The sequence below is a fragment of the Delphinapterus leucas genome, chromosome 1 (genome assembly GCF_059928025.1).
Source record: "Delphinapterus leucas isolate spDelLeu-1000000601 "Yukka" chromosome 1, BTC_Dleu_Yukka2, whole genome shotgun sequence".
In the NCBI taxonomy this organism is placed as follows: Eukaryota; Metazoa; Chordata; class Mammalia; order Artiodactyla; family Monodontidae; genus Delphinapterus; species Delphinapterus leucas.
In genome coordinates this window covers 135,042,090-135,066,358 of record NC_143129.1, presented here as the reverse complement: position 1 = coordinate 135,066,358, position 24,269 = coordinate 135,042,090, and the positions used below count along the sequence as shown (strand labels likewise).

At 41.2% G+C, this 24,269-nt stretch overlaps 1 protein-coding gene across 3 annotated transcripts in view; it reads left to right on the top strand.

Moving 5' to 3' along the window:
* Nucleotides 1-231: 231 nt before the first annotated feature.
* Nucleotides 232-24,269, top strand: part of RAVER2 (ribonucleoprotein, PTB binding 2) — a 116,565-nt gene continuing 92,527 nt past the window's right edge. For 2 of the 3 annotated variants that reach the window (XM_022581225.3, XM_022581224.3), the window contains exon 1: nucleotides 233-12,858. In XM_022581225.3, coding sequence (XP_022436933.1) covers nucleotides 12,610-12,858 — 249 coding nt within the window. In that variant the 5' untranslated portion in view covers nucleotides 233-12,609. Of the gene's footprint in view, nucleotides 12,859-24,269 lie in introns of all 3 variants that reach the window. The other variant, XM_089921476.1, reaches the window with a different exon arrangement.

The window sequence follows — 24,269 nt, the reverse complement described above, 5'->3', positions numbered from 1 at the left end:
AGAGTGAATGCTGTGCCCATTCACAAAAGGCAGCAGCTAGGACTTCCCTGGTGGCGCAGTGGTTGAGAGTCCGCCTGCAGATGCGGGGGACACGGGTTCGTGACCTGGTCCGGGAAGATCCCACATGCCGCGGAGTGGCTGGGCCCGTGAGCCATGGCCGCTGAGCCTGCGCGTCCGGAGCCTGTGCTCCGCAACGGGAGAGGCCACAACAGTGAGAGGCCCGCGTACCGCAAAAAAAAAAAAAAAAAAAAAAAAAAAAAAAAGCAGCAGCTAGAGATGGTCAGCCGACCACACTCCTTACAGCACCTTGTTTGGAAGGGAGATCTGAGTGGCAGACACGCATGACTGCTCTGGCTCACGCCTCACAGCTACACTTTTCCACATGTTTGGGGAAGAGCTCTTCCACGGCTCCTGTGAGCCTCTCTTCCTGCGATGAAACTTTCAAGAGGGAGATTAGGGGGATAAACTCTACCCCAAGATGCTGTAGCTTATTTCAGCTGGAACTGGTATTCCCAGTCTCCCCACTCCCTCTGAATTCCCCTCACCCTCAACTCATCTCTGTTGTTCCTGGTGGCTTATCTGATGGTATGACCCAAACCTTCATTCCTGAGGGAATTGATTCTGTGGAAATCATACCTTCTCAGGCCAACATTGCTACACATGTCCATTCACGGTTCTAATGGTCAAGAAATTTATCAACAGGCATCTAAATGGATCACCTTGTTGAAATGTAGCCTACTTCCTCCGGTTGTTCTGAGTCTGCTACCCTGGTGAAGATGGTGATTTCTCTTCTTGCCTGCTGGTTACTGGATACAAGGAGTCCAAATGCTCAGGCAGCAGCCATAGCCTGTAATTAAGTCGAACCATGGCTGTCCCCCTGGCAAGAGTATGCTTGAGAACCTCACCCCCTCTGAGGTCAGAGTTGTAGGGACAGGAAGCAAAATGTCTTCCAGTGTCATAGAGAGTAATGATAAGTGAAACCCTTGGATTCCTGTGCCTGTATATTCTTTCATTTGGAGACCCAGTGGCACATAGGGGTCTCTGATTTAATGTATATACTGTATCCTGAATGATGTCACCTACCCTTGCAGAGTATTGCCTTTGAGATTGTATTTCAGCTGTGCTTTAGTCAGCTGTTCCAACACTCTTGTCAGGCTGGCTACTTAATGATGATGAGAGATCACTGGCTTCCATGGTCAAGGGCCCAGTCTTGCAACTCCTTCACTGTGAAATGGTTTCCCTGGCCAGATGCTATGCAGTGTGGAAATTCATGCCCATGAGTCAAGCATTGTGTCTGCTCCTGGATAGTGAGGCTCTTCAGGCAGAAGACACAAACCCAGACCTAGAATAGGTATCTATTGCTGTGAGGATGAACTGCTGGCACTTCCTGAACAGATGAGCTCAATGACACCAAGTGGCTGTTGGTCTCCCTGAGGACTAGTGCCAGATCAGGACTCAGTGTTGTCCTCTGTTGCTGATAGGTTGGATATTCTGAGGCAGCAGTAGTTAGATTGACCTTAGTAAGTAGATATTCATGCTGTGTGGGCCCCTACATAGACACCATCTTTGATACCATAGCAATTTTATTCATGTGCCCGTTGTGTCACCTCTGGGATGGCCAATGATGAAAGCTGGCTAACATTGACTAGTCAAGTAATTGTAACTAGTTGGTTCTTCAGTGCCTTTTCCAAGGTAGATGCTCTCTGCTGAGTATTGTAAGACAAAAATCTTCACACTTCATGTCCATTCCCATATGTTTGTCCACATGTTTCCACTGCAGACCTCATCTCTCAAATTCCAGGAGTAGGAATGTTTGAGCTACAGGCTACACTTGCTGCAAAGCTCTTTTATGCTCCAGTTTCTCCTCAAAGCTGACAGCCTTCCATGTCACGAGGTCTACAGGCTGGAATATAATTAATACACTTCCAGTATTAGGTGTAGAGCAGTTTGCCTCCTGAGCCCAAAGAAATCCACCAGGTGTTGTGCTTCCTTGTTTGCCCCAGGAGATATAAGGTGTAGCATTTTTCTTTTACTTTAGAGGAGATGTCCTGGCTTGCCCCTGGTCAAGGAACTCAAAAACTTTCCTGAAGTGGCAGGTCCCTGAAGCTATATGAGTTTTTATCTCCCACCTTCTGATGCTCACATACCTTACCAAGGCCTCCAGCACAAAACCCAACTTTTACTTGTCCTGCCAGATCAGCATCATACCACTAATGCTTTGGATCAATGTGATGATATAGACTCTTTGAACTATGTTATGACAGAGTCCGGAGAGTTAACACAGCCCTGAAGCAAAACCATACGTGAATCTTGTTGTCCATTCCATGTCAAAGTGAACTATTTCTAATCCTTTTTTTCTGATTGGTATAGAAAAGAATGCAATCAGATCAGTAGCTGCATATGACACAATTGAGGGCTTCACGATCAGCTTGAGCATCAACAAGTCTGGCACAGCAACTGCAATGAAGCTACTACTTGGTTGAGATTATGGAAATCTGTAGTCATTCTCCAGGATCCATGTGGTTTCTGTAGGTGTCAGACTGGTGAATTAAATAGAGATAGGATATGGACTACCACCATGCATCCTTTAAATCTTTAATGGTGATTGTATTAGTCAGGGTTCTCCAGAGTAACAGAACCAAGAGAAAATCGATAGATGTTGATAGATAGATAGATACATACATACATACATACATAGATGATAGACTTATTTTTAATAAATGTATTTTAATAAATACATTTTAAAATTAATTTTTAAAAAAAATTTAAAGAGATTTCTTTGGCTCATGTGATTGTGGAGGCTTGGAAATCCAAAATCTGATGGAGGAGCTCAGCAGGCTGAAGACTCAGGACCAAGTTCTAGTCCAAAGGCAGTCAGCTGACAAACCAAGAAGAGCAGATGTTACAGAGGAAGTCCAAAGGCAGTCCACCGGCATAATTCCCGCTTGCTCAGGGGGGATCAGCTTTTTGTTCTATCATCAGTTTTCAACTGATTGGATGAAGCCCATCCACACTATGGAGGGCAATCACCTCTACTTAAGCCTACTGATTTAAATCGAAATCTTATCCAAAAATACCCTGACAGAAATATCTAGAATAATGTTTGACCAAATATCCAGGCACCACAGCCCAGCCAAGTTGACACATAAAGCTAACCATCTCAGTGGTACTAATCTCTACCTCCATTTCTGGAATGCAATATTATTTTTGATTCACTATCCTTGGCTTGGGAAAGTAGTAGTTTCAGAGGCTTTCTTTTGGCTTTCCCCAATATAATGGTTCTTACCGAGCTAGCCAAGTTCCTAAGTGAGTCAAACTGCCATGAATGTGAACCTTCATTTTTCACCAAGATGGGTGAAATGATCCTCAGCTGAGTTCACGGACCCAGTGGGCCCACCGTAAGCTGGACTTCAGCCAGACTGCTTATGTTACTGGGTCCCAACTCTAACAGGGGATCCTGAAGACACTTTAGGCTTTCTGGTATCAATGTCAGCTTTGAAAATATGTTCAAAGTCCTCAATATGTGTGGTTTTCCTTTTTCAAGTGCATGGTCATCCACGTATATGGCTGTAGGTCCCTTTAGGGCGGGACTGGGGAAACCCTTATAGGTAATATTTGTCATGGTCTTGCAGGCTTCTTCCCCCCTGAGACACAACCATCTCTCAGTCACTGCATTCTGGGTCTGAAAATTGTCTCAGGTCCAGAAACTGAGTAATGAATCATGAATTTTTATTGGAGCAACTACCCTTATCATCCTGTTTTTCTGTTCTTGCCTGTTTCTGATTATAGATGTTAAATGGCGCCCTCATTGCTTGCACTTCTATTTTGCTCTTAGGGATGCCAGATTCTGTTAGCCATTTCTGTACCTCCTGTTGGTCAGGCCCCCTTAACCACCAGCTATTCCAGTCTTGCTGGTAGTTATAATAATGGTTGCCCCCTGGCTTCTATTGGCTTTTCTGTTATTTTGGAGCGCGATCATCCCTGTTGCTATTAACAAGCTCAAATTTGTGACAGCTTCATCCCTGGCCTGTATGGAGAGGCACCACTGAGCTTTTAATGATGCTGATGTCTCTCTCACCAGTGCATTCCTGATGGCCTTGGAGAACGATGTGTTCTCTGGGCTCTGCTGTGGAAACATAATCTTCTGTTGAGTCCTCTGGTCTCACGCTATGAATCCGTTATGATTCACCCCTTCCCACAGCCTTTTTATTCCTTCCTCTACTATCTGCCATGGCAACTCAGGCATTTCCACGTCAGCATGGCCACCACCTTTTCTGGGCTTCTAAGAGCCAGACTTCCCTACAGTGAGTTTGCCCCATCCCCTGGGCAGAGGAGGTTCCTTGTAATGGTGTCAAATCCCATTTTCCAAGAAAATGTTCCAAGTCAAACAGGCGCTCTGTCTCTCACACTGTGCCTGTTACTGTGTATTACCTCTCAGTTTCCCATTAACACTCCATAGGGCATCAGTAGAACTTTGGAATAACCAGCCAACACCACTACACTTGTAGGCATTATTCTCCCCATATCTTTCAAATGCCTACATCTTCAAACTAGCAAAGCTGTTCCCCTCTCCCAGGACACACTCCCAGGTCATCACCAGTGACATCTTCAGCAACTGTGGGGCTGCCTTTTGCCAAGGACTACCCATTCCCCACATTGCACCCAGGATGAGGTCCTACTTGCAGGCCAAGTATGAGTAAACAGTCCTCAAACCTAATTTTATTGCCTGCTTTCTTGGGCCATGTTTTACTGACTGTGTCAGTTAGGTTTCCTGCATAGCAGACACCAAGCCAAAATTAGCTGTGCAAAAGATGTATTGGGGCAACATCTGTGAGGCATAAAGGGGAGGGGAACAAGAGTAGGTAGGGAGAGACTTGAAACCACAAAGCAAGTCAGACACTTGTGAAAGGAGAGAGGGAAGGAGAGAAGATTGGGTAGGAAGAGCCCCAGGCTGCCACTGTACAGCTCTGAGAAAGTCTTGGCCAGGTGATTGGGGCGTCTGGGGCAAAGACTACCCATTAGAGGAATCTGTAGGAAGCAGAAATGGCCTGGCTACAGTACCCCACTGCGTTTAGTCATTGGCTGGGAGACTTCTGGAGAGGAAAATGGCCTCAGTGGGAATGCTGCAGACCTGGAGGTGCAGTGGCTAGCTGGAAGCTGTCAGCCAGCTACAGTTCACACACTAATTGAAGGGAGAGCTGAGTGGCACACCTCCACAATCAAGTCTAAGTGGCAGGAGCAGGAAGAAAAGAAGCCAAGGCCAGGAGGCCACATGGAAAATAGAATGGGAGCCTACCAAGGGGCTTAGTGGATAAGCATGGGCATGTGCAAATTTACCTTTGTTTACATATATATGTGTTTGGTGGGCTGGTTAATGTTACCATAGGCATGAATGAGTCCATGCAAGTATACAGGCTGCCATGGGAAATGAGCATTGACAAGGAAGGAGACAAAAAAATCTATGAAAAGCAGACATAAAAATTAAGAAGCTGTAGCTTTATGGGACCATTTAATACAGGAGGAAATCATCCTATAATCTTCAGTATGCCTAGAGGGCAATCACTCTATTATTGAAATCATCACAAAAAGGATAATTCATGTTGAATAGCATCTGTTTTATGAAGTAAATACGTACTCCTTTAATACGTACACATGCACTTTAATAAGATTTTCAACAAAAGGAATTTTTAAATGTCACTTACTTAAATGGTAAGTTCCTTCATTCTACACAAAAACTTAATAATAATTTTAAAAGATTTATTTCCCTGCCAGATAGCTGGGTTATACTTTATATATATTATCTTTCAAATATTCATGCTGCCTGTTTCATGGCTTTTTCTATAATTTTATAGCAACCATTTTTTAAAATTACATTTTTGACAGAAAGTATACTACTTCCTTAGGCTTCCATAATTCAGCAAGCAGAGTGCCAAAAGGATCTTAACGTCAACGGCAAAGAATACAATTCTTTTTGTATTATTTAATACAATTCAAGGTTCAAGGGAAATGTTTGTAGTTTACATACTAACAGCTTTCAAATTATCTTTCATAATTTTGAAATAAAAATAAATCTAAATTATAGTAAGAGTTCATAAATATTTTAAAGATATGTTTAGACGTAACAAAAGGAAAGTTTATAAATGATATTTTGTGGCTATATTAAAACTAAGAAAAGTAATTTGTATTAAGTAACATCATTTAGCTGTAGGTATTCATAGGCACTGTTTTCTTTATTTTAAAAAATTTATTATGTTTTAATAATTTACTTATTTATTTATTTCTGGCTGTGTTGGGTCTTCGTGGCTGCGCGCAGGTTTTCTCTAGCAGTGGTGAGCACGGGCCACTCTTTGTTGTGATGCGCGGGCTTCTCATTGCAGTTGCTTCTCTTGTTGTGGAGTGTGGGCTCTAAATGCGCGGGCTCAGTAGTTGTGGCTCGTGGGCTCTAGAGCGCAGGCTCGGTAGTTGTGGCGCACGAGCTTAGTTGCTCCATGGCATGTGGGATCTTCCTGGACCAGGGCTCGAACCCGTGTCCCCTGCATTGGCAGGTGGATTTTTAACCACTGCGCCACCAGGGAAGTCCTGCCACTGTGTTCTATGGCATAAAGTTAGATATGAGGCTATTACTTGCAGTTAAATTTGGAGTAGAAGCATTAATCTCTCTGTTATCATCAGCACTACCATCGTCTGATCCATTTTCCTCATCATTATTACCATTATTACATATTTATATATGAGTAATAGTATTTATAGTACTACCACTATTATTCCTGTCTCAACACTTTCATGTTCCTCTCGGTGGCTGCTCTAAATCTGAATGCAGTAAGAAAAGTACAGAATTTGGAGACAGATCTGGGGTGAGTTCTAAATTTGCCTAATATCAGCTGTATGACTTAAATTCACTATGTCAGTTGCCTATTGTATGACACAGGGACAATAATACCAACTCCAAACAGTGGCTGTGAGAATTAAATATATGTAAATCACCTGTGTGGACTATAATTTTTTTTTTTTTTTTTTTTGCGGTACGCGGGCCTCTCCCGCTGCGGAGCACAGGCTCTGGACGCGCAGGCTCAGTGGCCATGGCTCACGGGCCCAGCCGCTCCGCGGCGTGCGGGATCCTCCCGGACCGGGGCACGAACCCACGTCCCCTGCATCGGCAGGCGGATCCCCTACCACTGCGCTACCAGGGAAGCCCCCAGCCTCAGTTTTAAACTACCTAGTTCTCTTACAAGTGTTAGTCTGTCGACTGGCTTTTTTATCTATATGTCTAAATCGGGCTTATCTTTACTTCCTAAACTGTTCCCTCTTTCAGCTGCAGTATCACCCCCATCTAATTTCTCGTATTAGAAAGCATGCTATTCTTAACTTCTTTCTCTTTGCCAACATCCAACGAGACACCAAGATTTTAAAAAATAATTAATAATTACTTATTATTATTATGGCTGCCTTTTTATCTAGCCCTTGAGTCAAGCACTCTACTAAGCCCTTTATGTATATTACCTCATCTAAGCCTTGTGATGGCCTTTAAGAATAGCCTTATGGGGGGCTGTTATTATCTCTGTTTTAGAGATGAAGAGTCTGAGGCTTGGCATACTTGAATTGTTCTCTCATGCTTTAAATAGCTCACTCTAGTTACACAGAATTGAATCCAGGTATTTTAACTCCAGATCCTGCTCTCTCCATCACTGGATCCTGCTTCTACTTTGCTCCACTGTGTTTCTCTCAGAAAAGTCTTATAAATCCAGCCCCTCCTCCAGCTACAGTTACACCAGTTTACATACCTGGGCTCCAAAGCAGATGGATTTGCATCGGAATCCTGGGGTCCCTGCCTACTGTGTGACTTTGGACAGGTGACCCTCTCTGCCTTTCATTCCTCATTGATTAATAGGTAGGTACTACCTATATCACAAGTTGATTATAGGTTTTAAAATTAAAAAATACAAAGGAAAAAAGAATAAAAGCTTAGGTAACCCATGTAAAGCTCTATACGCTTAATACACATAGGTCACTTAGGTAACCTACGGAAAACTTAATCCACTTGTTATTGTTATTAGTATTCTCCAGTATAAGCCCTCAAATGTTTTCACTTTGTCTCAAAAGATTTCCAGTCGGTCTCCCCCACATAAGACCTGCTAAATTCATTCTCTCCATTATTGTCAGAATTATTTTTTAAAAAGCTAAGTCTGATCATGTAATTTCCCTGCTTAAGAGCCTCTGATACTCCTCTTCTACATGGGATTGCCTTTTATGCCATACTAAAGCAGTGACTTGAAATCAGATTTAAAAACAGACAGAAATAACCACAAATAATTTTGAAAATAAAGGCAAAAGCGAGCACATAGCTCCTGTTTTAAGAACAAGGTAATTATGTAGCTCATGATAATTACCTGTGGGCATTGGTAAATACGTTGCAGCTTGATAATTGTACTCCACTGCAGGTTCAGATTAGAATGTTCCTTAAATTTACCACAGAAGGTGCTATTTAAAGAGTCAGGCTAAAACCTGGAATGAGAGAACCTCTTTGGAATTATAGCGGCATTTCCAAATCTTTGCAATTTCCATCTGTTTCTTTTATGTGGCACTAATAATCAATTCAGTTAAATAATTTAAAATCAACAGATTCTATTATTTCCCTGAATTCCTGGCAAACAATTGAGTCAAAGTAATGAGGAAAGATAGTTGATTTGAAACCTGGAGAAGTGTTTATCAAAATATCAATTAGGACTCATTAGTGGCACATGAAATCAATTTAGTGTCACCTCCCCCCCAGAAATTTTTTAAAAAATGGAATAGAATACAGTTTAAAAAATACTGCAGTATGCTGCATCATGGAAGGGTATATTCTGTGAAATCTGTTTCAGTTGTATGTATGTATGTTTACTGGCTTGTAATATAAAATATATTTCCCACTATGGTATATATTTCCCACTGGTTTGGGTCAAAAACGTTTTAAAGCCACCACCCTACAGAACACAGCAATATCGTTCAAGGAGTGGGATCAATTCCAAGTAGCCACTTAATAAAATTGGTTTAATAACATGATAACATTGAAATCATATCCCACTTGGGCCAAAAAAAAACACCAATTACATAATTATAATCCCAAGAGCATCATCAACACCTGATTCATTCACCAGACTTGGCTTCAAATAATTTTAAGGAGTTCAAAAAATCAAACCCATCTCTAAGAGGTGATCATTCATTACCACAGAAACTATGCAGAAGTATTTGCCATAACTTCCGAAGTCAATACCAAAAAAGCAATTTGAGAAATATTTTCAGCAAAAGCAAAATCACTAAAATCAGACCCAGATCACTGTTTTCCAGCTGCTCCTGATGTTTGTTTGCATATTTATCACATTTAATTATAATTCTTGTATAATTTTTCCCAACAAGACTGAGCCCCTATCATACAGAAACTTTATTTTATTATTGCTGTATTCTTAGTGCCTTTATATATATTGTCCAGCACACAAGAGACATTTCAAAACGTTTGTCAAGAAAACGGTACTCATTTAGATAAATATATGTTCTCAGACTTAATGACTGACTCAAGGTCAGAGCATATGCTAAGCCTATTCATGCTTCTTGCCCACTTTAAAGAATATACTTCTCAAAGTCTCTCAGCTCTACAGAACAGCGCTTGATTGGAGCTCACATCTCATAACTTTTTTTAAATTTATTTTTATTTTTTGCTGTACGCGGGCCTCTCACTGTTGTGGCCTCTCCTGTTGCGGAGCACAGGCTACGGACGCGCAGGCTCCGTGGCCACGGCTCACGAGCCCAGCCGCTCCACGGCATGTGGGATCTTCCCGAACCGGGGCACAAACCCGTGTCCCCTGCATCGGCAGGCGGATTCTCAAGCACTGCGCCACCAGGGAAGCCCACAACTCATAACTTTTAATCAAAGGAATAAAATTTAGGAATTCCCTGGCCATCCAGTGATTAGTACTCTGCACTCTCACTACCAAGGGACTGGGTTCAACAGTCCCTGGTGGGGGAACTAAGGTCCCACAAGGAACAAAATTTAAAATCAAAATAAGACATTATTTTGGGACTTCCCTGGTGGCACAGTGGTTGAGAATCCACCTCCCAATGCAGGGGACACGGGTTCAATCCCCGGTCTGGTAAGATCCCACATGCCGCAGAGCAACTAAGCCCGTGAGCCACAACTACTGAGCACGCGTGCCACGACTACTGAAGCCCTCGAGCCTAGAGCCCGTGCTCCTCAACAAGAGAAGCCACCACAATGAGAACTGTGCACACAGCAACAAAGACCCAACACAGCCAAAAATAAAATAAAATTTAAAAAAAGATTATTTTGATATCAAATTATCATGGATGCAAGCAGGGAAACAAGCAATGTTTGTGATGGGGAAAACTGAGGAAGGTAGTTTGGAAATACACATCAAAAATCTTCATATATACTTTTTCTTGTGAAGACATTTTGCTTCTAGTTCTTTACTCTATGGAAGAATTACAAATACGCAAATATGGACACAAGAGTATTAATCTCAGTGTGGTGTACAATAAAGATGCCTAATACTAGGCAATTAGTTATGTAAATTATGGTAATTATCACAATAGAATAATATGCAGCCATGAAAAATAATGATGTTCAATTATCTTGGCATAGAAAGAGGCTCTGAAAATATGCTGTAAAAAGCAAGTAATAAAGCTGTGCACTGTAGAATATCATTTACATTTTTTTATGAGATGAGACTCATGTGACATAATTAACCATTTTACACTGAACTATTCAGTGTCTACTTAGTCTACTTTCACAATATTGGGCAACTGCCACCTCTGTCCAATTCCAAAACATTTTCATCACCCCAAAACGAAACCTGTATCCATTATGCAGGTGCTTCCCATTCCCCCCCTCCCCCAATCCCTGGTAACTACCAGCCTATGTTCTGTCTCTATGGATTTACTTATTTGCGAATATTTCATGTAAATGGAATCATGTAACACGTGACCTTTTGTGTCTGATTTCTTTCATTTAGCATAATGTTTTGGAGATTTATCCACCTTGTATCAGTACTTGATTTTTTTTTTTTATATAGCTGAACAATACTCCATTGTATGCGTATTCTATAGTTTATTCATTGGTAGATGGACCTTTCAGGTGGTTTCTACCCTTTGGTTATTGACAATAGTGCTCCTATGAACATGGGTGCAGTGCAGAATCATTTTAATGATAACAAGTATCTGTTGGCAGAGAATAAGTGCAGGAATATCAGCAGTCATTATTTTGTGATGGAGAGATGACAGATGAGTCTTTTTACGTTATGAAGAGCCTTGGGCTTTAGAATTAAGAAACCTGCCTCTATTTCCTCACTTGTAAAGTGAAGAAAATAAAAACTACCTAATTGAATTATTGTGAAGAGTAAATGAAACATTTGTAAAGTACTTAGAAGTACATGGGGCCACGAGGTAGGTACTGAATACATAGTATGTTTTTTAAAAATCTTTTTTGGTTTTACTTTTTGGTGACATTTACTGAAAATATTTTCCCCCAACGGAATAACATGTTAAACAGGCTTTTTTTTTTTTTTTTTTGAGAGTGTATTTGCATGCTACACACTTAAGATGCATGTTTCTCTTTACTCATAGTCATTTGGGCTGGTGCCAGTCAAAGGCTGCCCAATTGTTTGATCTGATAATATCACTGTGACTTAGCTCTACAGTGTAACTCTCCCTCAAAGTTTCAATTAAAATAATGTTCCAAGTAGCGTTTACGCCAACCCTCTGCCACAGTTCCTGTTCCATATTAGTCTTTGTTTCGGCACCCCTTTATATGCTGCATATGCAAGCATCAAGGTTTATACATTTTAGGAAACGTACAGAAGAAACGGAGGGACGGGTCAAGGGCACAGGCTTTCTTGTAGACACAGCTAGGAAAATACTTTGCGATCAGGTTTTTTCAAATATATAAAATTGCCTCCAGAATTCTTGCCTTTTTGTACTCCCTAGAAAACCTCAAATTTTATTTTTCATGGCAAACTCAAACTTCTCTGCCAGACGAGCACATCTTGAGCAGAGAAGGGTCACCGTCCGGAGCGGGCAGGGGCCTCCCCGGGTTTGGGGAGGCTGAATTCGCGTCTGCAGCCCCGGCGCCGCCCCAGCGCGGGAGTTTCGAGGGGAGCTTGGGGACAGCTGCGGTGTCACGTGGGGAGGCCGCGCGGGGACCGACGCCTGGGGCCCGAGTGCCCCCGGGAAAGCCGGTGCCAAAGGGCCGCATCCCCAGAGCCCAAACCTGGGCTTTCGCTAGGGCCTTGCAGGGAGGGGAGCTCGCCTGCCCGCCCGCGCCGGCACAGGTGTCCGGGTGACGGCGCAGAGGTCCCCGCGGGCGGGGCCGGCGCGCCAGTGCGCGGGGCCCGGGGGCCCGAGGGGGAGGTTCCCGCGAGGTGGTTCTGGGCTCCTCCTCGGCGCTCAGGTTTCCTCTTCCCGCCCGCCGGCTGCTGGCTGCGGCGCCGCCTCCCTCCCCCTCCCCCCACCCGCTCCACGGCCTCGGCTCGCCTCGCCCCCGCCCGGGCCTCCTCGGGCTCTCTCTCTCCCTTCCCCTCGAGCCTCCGAGGAACCCGCAGCCGCGGGGCGCCCGGGAAGATGGCGGCGGCGGCAGCGGGAGCCGGCGGCGAGGGGGGCGCGGGCCTGGGCGGCGCGGCGGGGCCCGAGCCAGAGTCGGGGCCGCGCGGGCCGGACCCCTCCGCCGAGGCGCGCAACGACGCCCGGGGCCCGGCGCCCGCCGCGCTGCACCCGGAGGAGGTCGCCGCGCGGCTGCAGCGGATGCGCCGGGAGCTGAGCAACCGCAGGAAAATCCTGGTGAAAAACCTGCCCCAGGACAGCAACTGCCAGGTGTGGGGACGGGCTGCGAGGCGACGCGTCCCGGGGGCTACGGGGCAGGAGCTTTAGAGAGAAGCTGCCCACGCCCTCCCCCCACCCCCCCGCATCCCCCGGTGTCCAGGCTGGTGCCCGGTGCCTGGGAGCGGTCCGGGGGAGGAGGGGGTCGTGCAGAGTTACGAGAACGGTCCTTGGCTTTTGCAGAGCCCCCGGGGTTTAGTGAGTCCGCGGTCGTTCCGCGAAGGAGGCACATTAGGAAACTGAGGCTCGGAGAGGCGAATGAGCTTGTCCAAGGTCACGGGAATCTGGAGCGTTGTCTCTAAGTTCGGCTGGTTCCTTACTTCCCCTGATGGCCCAGGGTGGTGTACTGGGGGAAGGGGTCGGGGAAGTAAGTGAAGGAGAGCGGAGGTGAGCTGCGGAGCACAGCTTGGGGGTGGGGGACAAGTCTTCGGGAGCACCCTGAGACTGGCGCAGCGTCTCAACGGGGTCCTCGCGACTTGGGTGTGCCTTGGGGGGGCGGGGTCATGGGAAAGCTGGGAGTGAGTTTTGCTGTTGCAGGAGCACTTGACCAAGTTTGTATGAAACAACTCTGTCCCCTCAGTTTGCTAAGACCCTGGAATAGAGAGGTTATCGCTGCGGTTTGGGGAGCCTTGCAGCCGTCTTCTCCCTGCCGAGTACTGGAGGATTCGTTCCTTAGTGACTCCGAGGAGGCTTAAAGATAGGCTACTCTGTGTCTTTGATCCAGATTAACTGTTGCTTTAAACTCTGCATCTATTTGACTTTTTTTTTTTTCCTCCTCGATTACCAAAGTTACGTGCTCATTGTAGGAAAGCTAGAAAACACAGAGAAGCGCAAAGGGAGGAATAGAAATCACCTGTATTTTTGATACTTAAAGATAACCATTGTTAACGTGGAGTATTATCTTTCTTTTCCTGTGCGTATGTATTTTTTTTTTTTACCAAAAAAAATCGAATTTCTTTGACTATTAAGGCTTTCTTGTCTAGATGTTCACGTATCTTTCACATTTAATTGGAATTTCTATATTTTGTGGGGATGGGGAGGGTGATCTGTCCTGGTGGTTGCAGATTTGGGGCTCTTCGTGTAGTTCCTCCTGTAGTGGGATGCATGGAATTGCAGGGGAGCTGCCTGTTGATAACTGCAGCGGTTCTTCCATTAGATCCGTTAACTATTGAGACCAATGCCTCATTACTATGTAATTAGACCTTACATAGCCACTCACAATAAATGTGAGCATGTAACCTTATAACCCATAAACATGAAGGGCCATTTTGTTTCAAAAACAATGTAAAAAAGTCTCTGTCAGTGTTTGTACAACTCATCCCTCTTTCAACTCTTCCCATGGTTGTCTACTTCCCCTCAGGCAGGTGATGTTTTGTAATGCTATAAGGACACCTGCAATGGACTGATTTCATAGAAGCAACTTTCCCGTGCCCACGCAAGTATAGGACAGCAAGTGAGCACAGAAAGAGGGAGGCTTGGAAAAGGCAGATGGAATTAAAAAAAAAAATTGAAGAAATAGCAACTATGTGTGTAGATCATCTGGAAGAGAGGTGGAGAAGTGTCTTAATTTCCTTTGTAGAATGTCAACTATTTTTGTTATCACATTTCTTTGCATTAATTTTCAAAATATTTGGACCAAAAATTTTTGATAATTCTGTCTGTTCTTCCTTTGGTGTTGGTATCTTTCTCATCTCCCTTCTCAAGAGACTTGAAAAAATATATTAAAGAGTCTAATAAAAGGAACAGTTAATTACCTGTTGTTAGTGATGGAGAGAGGTTTTATGAGAGTTATACTGATTTGTAATTTTGAGATATTCTTTCTCTGTTATGAATTTATGTTTCACCTAAATTTTAGGAGTTTTCTGTAAGGTAGCAAGCATAAACTATCAAATAAAGTTGGTTTAAGATCTGTATGTCTAGTTGGGTCTTTTACTGCCAAGTAAAGTATCTTAAATTTTTATGCCTTGCTTTTTGAGAGCTGAAGAGTTTCGTCTATAAGCAAAAAATAAATAACTAAAAGTTGTTAGGACCTAGAGACTAGTTTCCAGACTTGTCCTAGCCTTTGTTTTTTTCTATGATGATTTCCATAACAAACTATTATTTTAAATATTTCTGATAATATAGTTTTAAAATTTAAACAGATCAGTGTTTGATTACAGATAACATTTGTTTGAGTAGTGTTTTTCTTTTCTCTATTGTCTTCAGTGCTTGTACCTTTCCTAAGTTTTCTGATCACAATCATATTATAAATATCAATGGTCTGTGTTACACGAATAAGTAGAATAGACCGAAGTATGCTAATTTCTAAAAGCAATTAAAAGACACTCTTTTCTTCAGATATTTAAACTGAGTTGCTATTTTTATTATTCCAATAAAATTAATATTTACTTGATCTACTTCTCAAGTTGTAATATTTTCTTGAATATGTTCTGCTAGGATTTTTTGTTTGTTTTATCTTTTATTTACCTTAACAATTATAATTCTGTTTTTACCTAGTGGCTTCATTTTACTGTCAACTTACTAGTGAAGAATTAAGTTTAATCTTATTTTGTATCTTTTAGCCAGTATCAGCTGGATAAACTCCTGTTTCCTCCTTATGAAGTGACTAACATGGTAAAAAAAAAAAAAGTTACTACTTTTTGTTCAGTTTCTAAGTAATCAGATATTTTAAATACCCAAATTCTTGTTCTTTTCTAGAAGAGTCTGTGTTCATTTATTCTGGAATATCACATTAAGGATCAAAGTCATTCCTAACTCTGGTTCTCAAACTGTATAGTTATGTTTCTAGAAAAGCTATGTTGATGATTGATCAGTAGGAACCCAATAATTTTTTCTTAACATTTTTAAACCTTGGGTGTTTTCTTTATTAAACATAGTTTTTATAAGTCTTACTCATATTTTGTTTAATTTTTGGTATAACAGCATATACCAAATAGCATCCCACAACTTTACACTTCCTATGATTAGAAGGCACACTGAAGGTATTATTTTTTTTTAACATCTTTATTGGAGTATAATTGCTTTACAATGGTGTGTTAGTTTCTGCTTTATAACAAAGTGAATCAGCTATGCATATACATATGTTCCCATATCTCCTGCCTCTTGCGTCTCCCTCCCTCCCACCCTCCCTATCCCACCCCTCTAGGTGGTCACAAAGCACTGAGCTGATCTCCCTGTGCTATGCGGCTGCTTCCCACTAGCTATCTATTTTACATTTGGTGGTGTATATATATCCATGCCACTCTCTCATGAAGGTATTATTTTTAAGTGGGAGCTTTTAAAGGTACAAATGTCAAATACCTTACAGTAGTAGAAATACTAACTCTAAAAAAATGAACGCCTTTATACTAATAAGTTCTCAAAAGAATAGTTACTGTGGCGTCTGTCAGGCGCTGTCTGGTGATCATCGTATGCTTTCCGGAATCCTCCCAGCCCTCTGTGTTCTCGTAGCTTCAACTCTGGTTCATATCCTTTTCATCTCTTGCACAGTTACAACCTTTCTGCTTGTCACTTACCCTCATTATTGTGCTGTCTCTTATTTTTTAGCCCATCCTGCTTACTGTTTCCCTGAGAGAGCTTCCCAAAGCACAAATCTGATATCACTCCCCTATTCAAAACAAGAGAAAACAACAACAACAAAAATCTTTGGCTCCACATTCCCAGCACTGCTTCTCAAACTTTCCCTCAAATTCTCCCTCATTTGTCTCTTCTCAAATTGTAAGGAATAGTGAACCTGAATTAGCCTACGGCAAGAGTGAAATTGCTTTGAAGCTTCATGTTCTGTCTGAAAAATTCACATTAATTTTATGTTCTAGGAAAATTGGATTTAATATAAAAACAGTGACAAACTCATTTAACTTCCCTCCAAATTTTTTACATAAACTTGACACTTATGGAAGATGCGCCACAATTATCCTATGATTTTCCATACTCCTGTATTACCATGGAGTACTCAGACCCCACTTGAGAAGCATGACATACTAGGATAGAATTCTTAGACTCGAGGCTTTTTTTTTTTTTTTTTTTTGCGGTACGCGGGCCTCTTACTGTTGTGGCCTCTCCCGTTGCGGAGCACAGGCTCCGGACGTGCAGGCTCAGCGGCCATGGTCACGGGCCCAGCCGCTCTGCTGCATGAGGGATCTTCCCGGACCGGGGCACGAGCCTGTGTCCCCTGCATCGGCAGGCGGACTCTCAGCCACTGCGCCACCAGGGGAGCCCTAGACTCTAGGCTTTTTGTGACTTGGCCCCTGTGTACATTTCTAGTCTCATTTTTTATTGGTTCTACCTTGGATTCTACTCTAGTTTTTTAAAGCTACCTCCATCCCTGAGTACTTCATGCCACTGTGATTTGGTATTTGTCTTTGTTAGTGTTTTGCAATGTTATTATAGTGATTAATTTATCATGAATAATATTTATAATAATTATTAGAATTATTTATAGTGAATAATAACAATGCTGTGAACACTGGTTCTTCATTGTAGCTACTGTGTATATGTGTGTCTATATGTGTGAATAGTCTTTTGCAACTCTGACTTTAGAATTTTGATTAGTTAAGGTAATGCCCTAATATGTGGTTTTTACTTGTATTTCTATAAATTGTTCATATTTTATGGTTAACCTGATTCTGTTTCAGTAGCATTGCTACTGGGGTTTCAAATTGGAGAAATAGTGACATTTATTTACTATATTGTTTGAGTTCACTCAGTTGTTTTTTTTACATATCGTATGCATGTACCTGTATTTTGTTTTTGTTGTAGTTATTTTTAAATCTGAAAGAGATTTTATTGTGTAATTAGAAGAAAATGTGAAGTGCTTAGGGCTAAATAGAAGAAACATTCTATTGTCTCACTTTGGGTATTATTAACTTTCATTTCAAAGTACTCTATTAGGGTAGTTAGTTGAGAAGCTTGATGGTTAATTCATAGAGGCCCATTTGAAAGCATAGCACTTTTTAGAATAACAAACCACCAAATGTAGGAAACTCTGGTTGATTTTCCTTTTAAAATCTATTTATTCCCATTTTTCTTTTGTTATTCAAAAACCAATAGAATTTTCTCACATGCTTTGTGTTCTTTAACTGTGGGATTTAAAAATATACATGATTTGTTTTCTCTAACAGTATATTCAGTAATTATTGCCTCTTTTTAAACTGACAGTACTGAGATGTTTTTGCGTTATGAAATCATTCTTTTTCTTATTGAGAATGTCATTTTGCTTACTTCCAAAAGTTACTTTTCTTAGTGTAGTAGTTTGTACTACTTAAAAGTTATCTATTATGTTTTCTTTTTTAGTGTAGTTAATCAGAATTGACTTACGAGTTCTATGTCTCTTCTGTGTATTGTATTATCCTATTCCCAGTGTAACAAGAACACTGAAAGCTGCTAAAGGAATATATTTCTACATTTCTGGGACACCACTGGCTCAGTGAATTTCTAGTCTTGGCAGAAATTCTTTAAAAAGTGTTTCAGCAATGCTTGTTCTTGCTCTGAAAACACATTTGAGAAGAGGAGTATTTTGTGGTTTGCATCACAATGCTGAGTGTTAAACAGTCCAAAGACGTCTCCCTACCTTATAGCCAGTGACCCTTAGGGTCTCCAGGGCTCATCTCTCATCTGTGGGCAAAAAGCTTTATGCTTAGCTCTGCTTAGCCCAGCAGAAACAGGCTGATGAAAGAATGTTAAGACATAAATAAAGAAAACAAAATCATCTATAAATTTAAATATCTATAATTGCTTATTAGAAACCCTGGCTCTGTTTTTACTTTGTTTGCCTAAGAGGCAGTCGCCTCAGTCGAAGGTGATAGTGTGCATTGAGGGGTACTGAGTGAGAAGTGGGGGCATCAGACCACCTAGAACACTTGTCTGTATTAGCTGTTTTGGCTCATGATTATCTGCAGAGGATTGTCTCTGGTTGCTATACTGAATATCTTCCATTTTTTTCCTCCAGACCTTTCTCCACTCTTCTTACCTGCTTTGTGTCCTCGGAGGCCGACTGTACTGTGAAAAGCACTAACAGCGCTCTCTTATTCTCTGATTTCTGATTGCATTTGGCCAGAGCCACTGGTGGGAGATCAAAGGGCAGAGGAGAGAGAGATTGGGGCATTTATTCACCCAGCTCCATCTCCGTGAGGTTACTGTGGCTTGGCTGTTTCCTCTTTCAAAGGTCACAGTTTCTTTCCAATGGAACCCTCCATGCAACTAAGCTCTCTGGGTTGTTGTAATCATTCCCCTTGCCTTTATTAGGCCTAGGGATTGTAGGGGACTGACTGTTGCTAACCATGGGCTTTCTGTAAACTTTTGTAGATAGTCTCTTTAAAAAATTCTCTCCAGTTACTTAGTCTTTGAGTGTGCCATCTGTTTCTTGCTGAGACCCTGATGCTGTTGCCTACTCAGTCTCCGTTCTTCCTCTTGTCTTTCCTAGTAGCACCCAGATTTTCCTTTGAGGACCTACCCTCCATTATTTAGGGACTGCATGGTTTGAGTGGATTTGCTTTCTGTCCCTATTTGTAGGAGTGACATAGACCAACAAACAGAATTCTTCTCTTTTGCCATTGGAATTGGTTAAAGGATGGGCAATAACCTGGGTGTAAGCCAGTCAGCACATGGTAGTCCCTTGGCCACAATGATTATTTCAGCCTAGTATAATAAAGAAGCTTAGGACTTTGGTTGTTAAGGTAATTCTTTCTTCCTACGGGATATGAATGCAGAGACACATTGCTCAGATTGTAGCTGACATTCTGAGGACAGAGCAGACATCCAAAGGAGGATTGACCTGGAAAGAAAGAAAGAAAGGAAGAAAGGAACGGAGGGAGGAAGGGAGGGAGGGAGGGAGGGAGGAAAAATAGAGGCTGAGCTAGAGCCCTGATCAAACTATATATGAAGCCTGACCTACCTTTGCATTTCTTAGTTATGCAAGACCCTAACTTCCCTTTATTTTTCGTTAATTTCAAGTTGGGTCTTATGTTATTACCAACCAGTACTATCCTAAATAATACAGAATTTTAATTAAAAAAACATGAAATTTTATTATTGAAAGGATGGTAGAAGACATTTTATCCAACCCTTTTGCTTAAGACATGAACACAATTTACAGAGTCCTAAGCACATGGTTTCTAGCACATTTTTAACACCTTTAGTTTCAAAGAAATCACTGTTTTGTAAGGTATCCTACTCCATCTTCAGACAGCTTTTGTTATAAATGTCTTATTTATATTAAATATGTAAAATTTATTTCCCTGAAATTTTGATTTCTTGATCCAACTTCTCCCCTCTAGTACCATAGAGAAATTATGGTATTCTCTTTTTTAACTTATAACTTCACCTCCTTCAAACCACTACATTTAGGACATGAGTCTGAGTCTCCTCACCATCTTGTTTATTTTTCTCTGAACGCACACCACTATCATTTTGTCATTGCATCTCTTAAAATGTGGCGCCCGAAATCGATTATGGCAGTCTAGTTGAGATCTCCTTGTAATCCCTCAGCCAGAGCAAATTCTCTTTTCTCTGGATTTCTATAATAACAATAATAACCTTTGTTTATTAGATGCCTACTGTTGCCAGGCACCGAGCTTCATTTACATTATATTTAATCCTTTTTTCAAGGCTGTGAGATCAGATTTTTTTATTCTCATTTTACTGATAGGGAAACACAGATGCAAAATTAATGTCAAGCAATTTGCCCAAAGTCATTCAGCTTAGTAGTAGTAGAGTGGAGAAAAGCTAATGTCTTTTTTATTCCGAAGTTTATATTCTTATCCCACACTGTATTATGATTGTAATTCCCCTGCATACACTCTATATTGTGTTTCAAAGGACAGGGATTATGTAATATTTACCTTTGTGTCACCAGTGTTTAACCTAGAACCTGACACACTGTTCCAAGGGAAGTTTAAAACAGAAGGAGATGACCCACCTATTTGTTCTAAAATGCTGTACTTCTGTTAATGTGTGTGACACATGGCAGGCTTTCAGGATTAGTTTGTAAGATGAACAAATTTTGCATTGTAAGACTGTGTTAGCTTTTTAGGCCGTGAACTCCGTTCACATATAATTATTCTATCAGTCAACTGTTTATTGCATGTGAGTAAGTTGAAAGCTATAAACCCTCTCTCCAGAAAAGTTCTAATGTTCATAAGCACACAGAAATTTGCATGTAATTTCAAGGGGTTGTGGATCTCTTGTAATTTACCCCTGATCTCACTCTGGGAGATTTTAGACCTAAACTGAGAAGCACCTTTCCACGCCAGTGTAATTTTGATTATGTGTTTGGGACTTCACCTGAGTATGGACCATTTAAACAGGTCCAAAGCTGCTTCTTGAGAAGAGTTTTCAGCAGAAACTTCTGTGGGCCACATTTATGCATATGTGGGATGATCCTCTCTCTGGGCAAGAAAATAAATCAGACTTCTTAATTTTCTTTCTAAGAAAGTCACCTGTGTCACTTTACGTTTGATGTAAAAGCTCATTGTTCTCTGGTCACCCAGTATTACTAACACTTTACCTATTGTGCCTGACACAGGGTGGATGTACAGAATTCTTTTTCTTAGAGTCCAAGATATTACAGTGTAATGTTTCTCACTTAACGTGTGTTGTTCCAAAGGTTGATATAAAGAATGTCACTTTAAAACATATCAAGACTATTCACAATGAGTATTTGTTGATACAAAGGTTAATATAGGGCTTCCCTGGTGGCACAGTGGTTGAGAGTCTGCCTGCTGATGCAGGGGACAGGAGTTCGTGCCCCTGTCTGGGAAGATCCCACATGCTGCGGGAGTGGCTGGGCCCGTGAGCCATGGCCGCTGAGCCTGCACGTCCGGAGCCTGTGCTCTGCAACGGGGGAGGCCACAACAGTGAGAGGTCCGCGTACCGCAAAAAAAAACAACAAGGTTAATGTAAAGAAAGTGTCTCTTTAAAACATATCAAGACTATTCACAATAAGTATTTATTGCTATGAAAAGTTTCCCTTTTTCGATTTCTGAGTCTCTAACTTATTGTGAGTCTCTCAACTTGTTTTCTAGGCATTTGACGCTTAATTTTGTGCTTATTTACTCTCATTATCTTTAGATTTCCTTCGTCCTTATGCTTGTACATTTTCTTTGTGAATTTGAAGGTTTCTGTTAAACTTTTGTTACCACCTGAATGCCAAGATAGCATTAGAATTCACTGTATTTGTTTGAGCCTGTATTTGCATGCATACTCTTTGCCTCTTTTCCTGCCATCCCCTTTCACCCAGCTCCAGCCCGCCCCACCCTATCCACTTTGCCCCAGCTAATCAGTTTTTATATCTTTCTTTAACCCACTACAGTGATTATCTGCTTCTAGTTCCCAGCTTGCCTTTATTTCCTGAACTTTGGATCTTCTGTTACCCTCAAGTTCAGCTGCTGGCTTTTGACTTCAGATCAGTCTCCTTCTCTCTGAGTTTATACCTTGTTCGTTTTTTACATCCTGATCTAGAGTAGAAATAATGGCAATAAACAAGAACGTGAATCTGGGAAATTTAAATTTTGAAATAATCACAAACTTACAGAAAGGTCGTAAGTACTGTACAAAGAACTTTTTTTCCCTAAACTGTTTGAGAGTGAGCACTGACCTACTCTCTATCAACCTGAGTACTTTACTGTGTATTTTCTACAAATATGGACCTTCTCTAGCATAAACACATCACTACCATCAAACTCAAAATACTACCATCAAATCTACAGATCGCATTTAAGTTTTGCCAGTTTTCCCATTAATATCTTTTATAGTGAAAGGATCCAGTTCAGAATCATGTATTGCACTTAGTTGTTGTGTCTTTTTAGTCTTCAGTCTGGAATAACTTGTCTTTTCCAGCCTTGACCCTTTTGAAGATTACAGGCCAGTTACTTTATAGAGTGTCCTTCAATTTGGACATTCTATATAATTGGATTAGTTCTGCATAATTAGACTCAAGTTACATAACCTTGGCAGGAATATCACAGGGTGATGCACGTTTTAGATTTGTCCCATTGCTGATAAAGTTAACTTTGATCCCTCTGATTGACTTTCATTAAAGTGGTATCTGCCAGGCTTCTTTAAGCAAAGTTTTTCCCTTTGTAATTAGTAAGGATTTTTGAGAGGAGATACTTTAGTTAAGACTGTATAAATATTCTACAGGCATACCTCATTTTAGTGTGCTTTTCTTTATTTGCTTGTCACAGATATTGCATTTTTTACAAATTGAAAGTTGGTGGCAACCCTGCATCAAACAAGTCTGTCGGCACCATTTTTCCAACAGCATTTGCTCACTTCATGTCTCTGTGTCACATTTTGGTAATTCTCACAATATTTCCAACTTGTTCATTATTATTATATTTGTTATGGTGATCTGTGATCAGTGATCTTTGTTACTGTTGCAAAAAGAGTATGATGTGCTGACAACTCAGATGACGGATAGCAATTTTTTAGCAATAAAGTATTTTTAAATTAAGGTATGTACTTGTTTTAGACATGATGCTACTGCACACTTAATATACTAGAGTATAGTATAAGCATAACTTTCATATGCACTGGGAAACCAAAAAATTTGTGTGACTCACTTTATTTTGATATTCACTTTATTGCAGTGGCCTGGAACCAAACCCACAATGTCTCTGAGGTATGCCTGTATTCCCTTTCTAGTGTTCAATTTATTGATTTATAATTTTATATCAAAAGTAAACTCTTAGTTTCCTATGTTGTTCAACGGTTTATACTCCATTACTATCATTACTTACCTTGATGCTTTAATTGTTTTACGTTTGGACGGTGGGAGCTTCTTTAAGCTGGCTCCTATGTCCTCTTTTTAAATAAACTTTTTGTTTTGGAATAATTTTAGATTTACAACAGAAGTTACAAAGAGAGTACCTAGAGTTCCTATATATTCTTTACCCAGTTTCCCCTAATGTTAAATCTTGTAACCAAGTACACTAGTCAAGACTAAGAGATTACATTGGTACATTATTATTAACTGAACTGTAGACTTTGGATTTGATTTGTTTTTTTCACTTATGTCCTTTTCCTGTTTCAGGATCCAGTCCAGGGTACCACATTGCATTTAGTTACCACATCTCATCTCCTCAATTTCCATTCTGCATCAGTTTCTCAGTCTTTTCTTGTTTTTCATGATCTTGATAGTTTGGTTAGAAACTTTTTAGAACAGCCCTCGGGTTTGTATGATGTTTTTCTCATGGGAGATTAGGGTTATGGAATTTTGGGAAGAATTCCACAGAGGCAAAGTCCACTTCTGATCATGTCGTTTCGTGGGGTACATGACATCAATATGGCTTTCATTGGTGATGTTAACCTTGATCATTTCCTTAAGATGATGTCTGCCACATCACTCCTCTGTAAAGATACTATTTTCCCCATTCACTGTTCTTTAGAAACAAGTCACTAATTCTAGC